Consider the following 10,452-nt stretch of genomic DNA (forward strand, 5'->3'; position numbering starts at 1 on the left):
CAGCTGTGCCCTTCTGGCTGCTGCTCAAACATGTCAGATATAACGCTCTCGCGTAGGATGAACACATCGTGGGTGCTGCCAGGGTATCTCGCATCGACTGACATGATGCGCTGCTTGTCGTCACACACGAGCTGCACATTGATAGAGTGGAAACCTTTCCTATTTCGGTACTGCTCAGAATCCTCCACAAGTGCTCGCAAGGCTATGTGGGTACAATCAATGCAGCCCTATACCTCTGGGAAGCCGGCAATCCTGAAGAAGCCCACAGCCCTCTCATGGATCGCTTGTGCGGTCATTGGGAAATTGATGAAGTCATTCCTTCGCGCATACAGTGCAGCCGTGACCTGGTAAATACAGGCATGTATTGCACGTTGAGAGATGGCACACACATCTCCAGTTGTAGCCTGAAACGATCCCGAGGCATAGAAAGAAAGTGCAGCTGTTACCTTCACTGCAACAGACAGGGCAGTTGGCGTTCTGCTTCTGGGCTGCAAATCTGCTCTCACCATATCACAGATCTCAGTGACAACTTCTCTGCGAAAACGCTGCCTTTTCACACAATCAGCCTCGCTCATGTCCAGGTACGAGCGCCTGGCTCGATATTGTCGACGTGGGTAAGGTCTCCTGCCCATCAACCTACGGGCTACGACGTTCCTGGTGCGGTGAGCTCTAATCAATTCTCTCCTATGCAGTGAATTGATGGCGAATCATTGCATAATACGTGGTGTTGACAATGCAGCACCCATTATGCAAATTTAAGTACAAAACTGTCTATGTGGCTGCCGCTCCCTGTCCAAATGGCCTCAGTCCCCCTCACAGCTCGAAGGCTGCTTGATTGCTATGTCTTTGCCTGGCGTCCAGTCACTGACGGTGCACCTATCCCGTAGCCAAATGGCCTCAATCCCCTCACAGCTCGAAGGCTGCTTGCTGTATCTTTGGCTGCTGTCGAGCCACTGAAGCTGCCCCTATCGCATGGCCGAATGGCCTCAACCCCCTTCGAAAGTTGCACGTGTGTTGATTCTTCGGCTGCCGGCCAGCCACCGACGGAATGAAGGCCTGCCTGAAGCACCGCAGCTCAGCTCGAAGGCTGCTTGCTGCCGCTGTTGAGGCTGCCGTCGAGACACTGACGCCACCCCTGCCTGTATCGAACATGAAAGGCCTGCCTGAAGCACAGCAGCTCAAAGGCTGCTGCTGTTTCACACAGGTAGGAACATGGATTATTTAATCTTTTCTTTGGTTATAAATTTTTATTCAGGTTGGATTTATGTGTATAATATTTGTATAAGTATGACTAAGGAATGATTGTAGAATTTAATGACTTCCCTTCCCCTCGGCGCCCCCCCCCCCCCCCACTCTCCCCCACCTCCTTCCCTACGCCTAATTTGTAACCTACGTCTGATTTTCTAAAGTGTAGACAAGATTTTTTTCGAACGTACAAAAATCTTCACTTACTCCATTCTAAGTTAGTTTGGAGTAAGTTTTCACTGCCTAAACTTTGAAAACAGGCGTAAATGGCCGGACACGCCCCCTTTTGAAAAAAATGAAACTGTTCCAAAGTGAAACTGTTCTAACTGACTAGAACTGGAGCAAACTAAATGGCGAGAATTCAAATTTCTAAGATACTCCATTATAAGCCAGTTGCTCCAAAAACACAGGAGCAACTCAGGCCGAAACTTGGCCCCATAGAAAATAGGTGCAGGAGTAGGCCATTCGGCCCTTCGAGCCTGCACCACCATTCAATAAGATCATGGCTGATCATTCACCTCAGTACCCCTTTCCTGCTTTCTCTCCATACCCCTTGATCCCTTTAGCCATAAGGGCCATATCTAACTCCCTCTTGAATATATCCAACAAACTGGCCTCAACAAATCTCTGCGGTATGGAATTCCACAGGTTAACAACGCTCTGAGTGAAGAAGTTTCTCCTCATCTCAGTCCTAAATGGCTTACCCCTTATCCTAAGATGGTGTCCCCTGGTCCTGGACTTTCCCAACATCGGGAACATTCTTCCTGCCTCTAACCTGTCCAGTCCCGTCAGAATTTTATATGTTTCTATGAGATCCCCTCTCATCCTTCTAAACTCCAGTGAATAAAGGCCCAGTCGATCCAGTCTCTCCTCATACGTCAGTCCAGCCATCCCGGGAATCAGTCTGGTGAACCTTCGCTGCACTCCCTCAATAGCAAGAACATCCTTCCTCAGATTAGGGGACCAAAACTGAACACAATATTCCAGGTGAGGCCTCACCAAGGCCCTAAACAACTGCAGTAAGACCTCCCTGCTCCTATACTCAAAACCCTTATCTATGAAGGCCAACATACCATTTGCCTTCTTCTGTCATCCGAAAGACAATTCCGACAGTGCAGCACTGAACTGATGTGTCAGCTTAAGATTTTGTGCTAAAGTCTCTGGAGTGGAATTTAAATTCACGACCTTTTAAGTCAGAGGCGAGAGTGCAACAACTGAGCAAGGCAGACAATTAAAATGAATCTCATAGGAACTCAGCTCTACTGAGGAAGAACCTAAAATCTTTGAAACATACGAGCATTATCGATCCTGTGTTCCGCAGATATTTCCTGGTATAAACTAATTTTCTCTATTAATATTCTTTATTCAAATTCGAGCAGTCTATTACCTGGTCTTTCTACTTTGATGATTTCTGCACCCAGGTCTCCCAAGATCATTGTAGCAAAGGGTCCTGCTAACACCCTGTTTGGAATGGAGAATTGAAGCAAGCTGTTAAAATCGCGTTGTTAAATTCTTACCCAACAGCTTTCTTTTGTATTACTGAACTTGAACATACCTTGTGAGGTCTAGGATTTTAACACCTTCCAGTGGCTTTACATTTCCTGAAAACCAACACATAAAACTGTTAGAGCTCTTGTCGTCATGGAGTCACACATTCAACTTCAAGTATCATAAAACTGGTTTAAAACCAAGGGGCCGCACTCTAAGTTATATAGACTGTCATCTTTGATTGGTCTACAATACTGAGACAGTGGAGGGCTGTCGTAGCAGCATCTCACTGTGTCACTGATAGCACCACTACAGGATGGTGTTTTCCTTGGAGAAACATAATGCTAATATAGGTAGTCATTTTCCTTTATCTAGCATCTACTACTGTGTAGCTTTGTAAACATTTGAAAAAGACTTGGCACAAATGCTGTGTGTCTGGATGAAGATGTAGACCACCAACCTTGAAATGAAGGCACCTGCTGCATCGCTCAGGTGCCAATCTAGGTTATGAATGGGAGAAACTAACAAGTTTTAGACACTGCAGCATTATGAGAGTGCCCGTGTGATTCTTCCCTACCATACAAATGATGGTTATTTTCCCCAGAAGAAACCTAACTAATAATAAGATAGATAGATACATTTCAAAACTCTCTCAGATTGGGAGAGAGTTTGCTGCATGGATCAGCATTTCAAAGAATCAAAATCTACAATGTAGAAAATAACATTTTCTCTCATGTTAGTCACGCTCCATATCTCAGGGGTCTGAATCAGTCGTACCTATCACAGGAATAGGATGGCCCTTTGGACTTGGATGAGACAATGATCTACTTAATTGCTAACTTTTCTGCTGACGAATCCAATCAATCTTCTGTTGGGCAGTGAATTTTGTTGATATGTCCCATGGTTGCCTCTTAAGATTGGCCTAACAGATTTGATTCCCACCAGATTGCAGGAAATTAGGATACATTGGGCTAAAAATTCAGGGGTTTAGCGCATGGCGTTACCATCTGATTCGGGGTAAAAAATGGCAGCCACTGCATTTCCATCCACTGCCGGCGGGTTCCGCAGCGAGTCCACGCTTGCAAAAACTATGGCGATTATACAGATCGTGACATCAGGGTGCAACAGTCACTTGACACCCGATCTGCAATTTTCAAGTTCGCTGCTCCGTTTACCAGCTGAACAAGCATTGACAAGCAGGAAGAATGCTCCAGCAGCATTACTTACCAAGGGATCATCAGCAACAACTTGCAGCTGACATGTTTCTTCAGTTTGAATGGCTGTATACAACTTTCTGCAACTCCAGCAGCTTCATAAACTTCTTTCAAACTCCTAAGGTAACAGGGAGTGTTGGGACAAGTGGAGAACACCTTCATTCTGATTTAAAGGCTTCTGCTCACAACACTTTCTCACAGTCATGGGGGCTCTACTGGCAGTCCCACTCATGTTTGAATATCTTAGGGAGAGGGAGCAAAGGCAGCAAAGAAGATGCGCGCAGAAGGAGGAGGAGAGCTCTCAACAGGAGGCCTTACCTGCCTAGGGTCTTCAGAGAGCACTTCTCTTATGTCCACTTAAGCGAGGAACAATGTATTAGGAGACTCCACTTCACCAAGGAGGCGCTCACAAAACTCTGCCACCTCATGTAATTAGATCTGCAGCCTCAAAGCAAGGCAAACATGGCTCTCCCAGTGGCCCTCAAGGTCACCGTGGCTCTCAATTTCTTCGCCAGCGAATCCTTCCAGTCTGCAGCAGGAGACATAGCTAACATCTCCCAGTTCGTCATCCATTGCTGCATCTGAGAGATCACTGAGGCTCTATACACAAGGGACTTCATTGGCCCAGAAATTACGGTCGGAGGTTTCCCACGGACGGATGCCTTCGACTGCAAAAATTTCTACGAAAGTACCTGGTGGTCCCGGAGGTTCGGAGACTTGCAATCTTGGCCCTCTATGCAAAGGCCTTCGTAGGGGCACACATATCACAAGAGCGTTTGGGTTTCGTACGCATCAATGGGATCATGTGGGTGGGCCCAACCTATCAGAGTAGGGGATCCCCATTCAGTTCTCACATTAGTATGAATGGGGATCCCAAAAATACAGAAACACTGAAAATAACAAAGAAAATCGCATATTTCAAATTAATAAAAATGGAATGTAATTATTTAAAAAAATTAAATTTTTTGTAAAATAAATGTACATATTTTAAAGAGTCTAAAAATAAACTTACCTTATTTAACAGAATTTTAAATGTTTACTTTTTTTAATGTATTTTTTCGCACTTTAAAAGTCTTACGCTGTTGTAAGAATTTTGAGGATATTCGCTGGGCAGGAATTATGCAAATCTGTCAAAAGAATTTTTGACAGATCGCAAGTGCCGGCTGGAACTTACGGGGACCCCACAGGCACATGTGCACCTTGAACGCACCCATTGGAAGCGCGGTTTAATGCCCAATGTCTTTGCTCTGAACAGAGCGAAGCAGGAGCATGCATGTGGCTTTGCCAGGATAGCGGGCTTCCTCATGGTGCAAGGCGCCATCGACTGCACACACGTGGCTTTGCGGGCACTGCATAACAATCCTGAGATCTTCCGTAACCACACACACTTAATATGCAGTTGTTGCGCAACCATGCCCAGCACTTCCTGATGGTCAATGCCCGCTATCCTGGCAGCAGTCATGATGCCTTCATCCTGCGTCAGTCCAGTGGGCCAGCATCTTCCAGCCAGCAGCATGTCAAACCCAATGGTGGCTGCTCGGACACGAGGGCTATCCGCTCTGCACCTGGCTGATGACTAGTCTCTGAAACACTACCACTTGTGCCCAGCATTCATATAATGAAAGCCATGCTGCCACCAGGAATACCATCAAGAAGACTATCGAGCTGCTGAAACAATGGTTCTGCTGCCTTGACAGCTCAGAAGGAGCCTGTCATGTATCTTACATTATTATATATAACTGTATCCTAACATGCTATACATGACTGTAATAAGATATGACCTGTAACCATCAGCATACCTTACCACCAGGGGTGCACTTGCAAGAGACAAGTATATAAGGACAGGTCTCAGGCAAGTGCAGCATTCCAGAGCTGTGAAATAAAGGTGCAGGTCCAGAGTGATCTTGACTTCACTACATGCCTCGTGTGAACCTGTACTGAGGGGACAGGACTTTACAGTGGTGACGAGTTACGGGATTACAGAATCCACAGAATGGCGAACAACGGATCAGATGAAAAGTACAATGTGGGAGACAATTGGGAGGATTTTACAGAAAGGCTCCAACAAAGCTTTGTAACCAAAGACTGGTTAGGCGACGATAAGGCAGACAAGAGAAGAGCCCATCTCTCGACCAGCTGTGGCTCGAAAACATACGCTTTAATGAAGGATCTGTTGGCACCCGAGAAACCAGCAAGCAAGTCGTTTGAAGGATTGAGCACACTGGTAAGAGACCACCTGAAGCCAGCGAGCAGCCTACACATGGCCAGACACAGGTTCTACAACTACAGATGCTGTGTGGGCCAGAGCATACCCGACTTCGTGGCGGAACTTCGGAGGTTGGCTAGTTTATGTGAGTTCTCCGATGAACTGAGTAGAGAAATGCTGAGAGACTTTTTCATTGAAGGAATAGGCCACGCAGGCATATTCCGAAAGCTCATAGAGACCAAGAACCTGACCTTAGAGGCAGCAGCACTGGTTGCACAGACATTCTTGGTAGGGAAAGAAACAACGAGGTTGATTTACAATGCAGGTACGACAACTAACGAAATATCGGAACAAGAAGTTCACAGCGCTAAACAAGCTGCTACCCCCACATACAGACAAAACTGGGAGAACAGGCTCTCGACAGCAGGCAGAAGCCATCAAGGGCCACAGGAACGGCCATTCACACCTCATCAACCCACGATGCGAGCAATCAACTACAAACTGAGAGAAGCTCAAGAGAGATCAGCCAGACGCAGCTCATTCTTTGGGAACACGTTGAACAATGGAACAGGTCTGTGCTGGAGGTGTGGGGGTGGTCACTCGTCAAGGGGATGTCGATTTCAGCAGGCTGTTTGCAGAAATTGTGAAAATACAGGGCATTTGGCCCTCATGTGCAAAAAAACGGCAGCTCGGTTGGTATACGAATCGGATGGGTCGGAAAGCGGACCAGAAGATGGTCGGGACAGTATCCGGGACACCGATGTACAGCGGATCAACACGATCAATGGCCGCTGCTCCTACAACAGGACACCTCCTATAATGATGAGGGTCCTACTCAACGGGATATATGTCAACATGGAGCTGGATACGGGAGCGAGTCAATCTCTCATGGGCGCTCAACAATTTGAACAACTGTGGCCGCATAAAAGAGACAGACCAAAACTCACAAGGGTCGACACCAAACTAAGGACCTATACCAAAGAAATCGTACCAGTCCTCGGCAGCGCCATGCTCTCTGTCACACACAAAGGGACAGTGAACCGACTTCCCCTGTGGATTGTCCCCAGAGACCCCCCAGGCTGGCAAAACTAAACTGGAAATGGGATGATGTCCATGCCATGTCATTAGAGGAACGGACCTCCTGCTCAACAGTTATAAAGCGATTTGAACATCTCTTTCAGCCAGGTGTGGGCACTTTCAAAGGGGCCAAAGTCAAAATCTACATCACACAGGATGCTAGACCGGTTCATCACAAGGCCAGAGCTGTACCCTATGTGATGAGGGAAAAGATTGAACACGAACTAGACAGGCTTCTGCGGGAAGGCATTATATCACCTGTGGAATTTAGCGACTGGGCAAGTCCCATCATCCCAGTCATGAAGCCTGATGGATCCGTACGAATCTGTGGGGACTACAAATCTACCATAAACAGAGTCTCCCAACAGGACCAGTACCCGCTGCCCAGAGCGGAGGACTTATTTGCCACATTGGCTGGAGGTAAACTTTTCTCAAAATTAGACCTCACATCTGCGTATATGACGCAAGAATTGACCGAGGAATCCAAGCTACTCACCACCATCAACACACATCGAGGCCTTTTCATGGACAATCGATGCCCATTCGGCATCAGGTCGGCAGCTGCCATATTCCAGCGCAACATGGAAAGTCTGCTCAAGTCCATCCCGGGGACGGTTGTATTTCAAGACGACATACTTATCACGGGCAGGGACACCGACTCCCATCTCCGTAATTTGGAGGAAGTACTAAAGCGGTTGGATCAGGTAGGCCTACGAGTCAAGAAATCCAAGTGCCTGTTTCTCGCACCCGAGGATGAATTTTTGGGCAGAAGGATTGCCGCTGATGGAATCCGCCCAAGAGAGTCCAAAACAGAAGCAATTCGCCTGGCACCCAGGCCCCGGAATGTCTCAGAACTGCGCGCCTTTCTCGGGCTACTCAATTACTTTGGGAACTTTATGCAGAACTTAAGCACGCTGCCGGAGCCTCTCCACGTGCTACTCAGGAAGGGATGCGATTGGTTTTGGGGGGACGCCCAGGAACGCGCCTTCAATAAGGCACGCAACCTTCTGCGTTCCAACAGTGTTTTGACTTTCTTTGATCCAGGTAAAAAGCTAGTTCTCACATGCGATGGGTCAGCGTATGGGGTCGGGTGTGTTTTGCAACATGTCAATAGTGCGGGCAAATTACAACCCATAGGTCACTTTTGCGGGCGGAGCGCGGGTACGGAATGGTAGGGAAGGAGGCGCTCGCGTGCGTGTACGGTGTCAAAAAGATGCACCAATACCTTTTCAGGGCCAAGTTCGCATTAGAAACCGACCACAAGCCCCTCACATCCCTCCTATCCGAGAGCAAGGCAATAAACGGCAACGCCTCGGCGAGAATTCAACGGTGGGCACTCATGCTGGCATCCTACGACTATACCATAAGGCACAGACAACTGTGCCGACGCGCTCAGCAGGCTACCCCTGGCGACCACGGAAGGGTCTGACGAACAGGACTGTGAGATAGTCATGGCAATCAATGCCTTTGAGTCCACAGGTTCGCCCATGACGGCTCGCCAAATCAGAGCCTGGATGGCCAGCGACCCCACGTTATCCTTAGTAAAAAGATGTGTCCTAACCGGTGACTGGGCAGAGGCTCGCGATGCCTGCCCCGAGGAATTAAAACCCTTTCACAGGCGCATGCATGAGCTATCACTACAAGCAGACTGCCTGATGTGGGGCAGCCGAGTAGTCATGCCTCTATGAGGCAGAGAGACATTTGTCATGGAGCTCCACCGCAAGCACCCAGGGATCGTTCTCGTGAAGGCCATAGCCAGATCCCACGTCTGGTGGCCTGGTATTGACGCGGACTTGGAGCTCTGCGTCTGAAGGTGCACCATTTGTGCCCAACTCAGCAATACCCCCAGGGAGGCTCCACTGAGCCCCTGGCCCTGGCCTACCAAACCGTGGTTGCGGGTGCACGTAGACTATGCGGGCCCATTCATGGGCAAAATGTTCCTCGTAGTTGTAGATGCATTTTCAAAGTGGATCGAATGCACCATTTTAAACTCGAGCACAACCTCCACCACTGTGGAGAGCCTCGCAACCATGTTTGCAACGCACGGAATCCCTGACATATTGGTCAGTGACAATGGTCCGTGCTTCACCAGCGCAGAATTCCAAGACTTTATAATTGACCACGGCATAAATCACGTCAAGACGGCACTGTTCAAGCCGGCCTCCAACGGCCAGGCGGAGAGAACAGTGCAAATCATTTAACAAGGCATGCTTAAAATCCAAGGTCCCACGCTACAGGGTCGCCTGTCGCGACTGCTGCTGGCATACAGATCTCGTCCGCACTCATTGACTGGGATCACCCCCGCACAACTGTTGATGAAAAGGACTTTAAAAACAAGGCTCCCATTAATCCTCCCAGACATGCACAAAATCGTTGAGGCAAAGTGCCGTAAGCTGACTGAGTACCATGACAGAAATTCGAGGGGGAGATGGAATGAGATTGGGGACAAAGTGTTTGTACAAAACTATGGCAGGGGTCCCAAATGGCTTGCAGGGACAGTAACGGGCAAGGAAGGAAACAGGCTATTGGTAGTACCAATGGACAATGGCAAAACCTGCCGGAGGCATGTAGACCAAGTCAAAAGCAGATTTACCAACAACACTGCGGAACCAGAGGCAGACTACAATGTGGAACTCGCACCACACCTGGTGGACAGAGGGAACAACCTGAGGAAAGGGCAATCCCAACAGACAGCCCAGGCGAGTCAACAACAATCACACCAATCAAAACAGACAGCCCAGGCGAGATACCAGCAACCACACCCAAAGAAAAACAGACACCAAGGCAAACAACTGAACCACAACTCAGGCGCTCTATGTGAGAGCGTAGACCACCTGAGAGACTGAACCTATAAAGACAATAAGACCTTGGGGGAGGGTGATATCATGTATCTTACATTATTATATATAACTGAATCCTAACATGCTATACATGACTGTAATAAGATATGACCTGTAACCACCAGCATACCTTACCACCAGGGGTGCACTTGCAAGAGACAGGTATATAAGGACAGGTCTCAGGCAAGTGCAGCATTCCAGAGCTGTGAAATAAAGGTGCAGGTCCAGAGTGACCTTGACTTCACGACATGCTTCGTGTGAATCTGTACTGAGGGGCCAGGACTTTACAGAGCCCTTCACCACTCGTTAGAGTGGGTGTCCCATTTTGTGGTGGTCTGCTGCATGTTTCACAACTTGACCATCTTGAAGAGTCAATTCACAT

At 48.0% G+C, this 10,452-nt stretch overlaps 1 protein-coding gene across 5 annotated transcripts in view; it reads right to left on the reverse strand.

Annotated features, from left to right (window-relative positions):
• The window catches only part of sugct (succinyl-CoA:glutarate-CoA transferase), a 720,871-nt gene extending 718,028 nt beyond the window's left edge, over window positions 1-2,843 (reverse strand). For all 5 annotated transcript variants that reach the window (XM_070890193.1, XM_070890206.1, XM_070890201.1 and 2 more), the window contains exons 1-2: window positions 2,801-2,843; window positions 2,633-2,706 (exon numbers count right to left, since the gene is read on the reverse strand). In XM_070890193.1, the coding sequence (XP_070746294.1) occupies window positions 2,633-2,681 (49 nt within the window). In that variant the 5' untranslated portion in view covers window positions 2,682-2,706; window positions 2,801-2,843. The remainder of the gene's footprint in view (window positions 1-2,632; window positions 2,707-2,800) is intronic.
• Between the last annotated feature and the right edge of the window lie 7,609 nt (window positions 2,844-10,452).

The sequence above is a fragment of the Pristiophorus japonicus genome, chromosome 1 (assembly GCF_044704955.1).
Source record: "Pristiophorus japonicus isolate sPriJap1 chromosome 1, sPriJap1.hap1, whole genome shotgun sequence".
Lineage (NCBI taxonomy): Eukaryota > Metazoa > Chordata > Chondrichthyes > Pristiophoridae > Pristiophorus > Pristiophorus japonicus.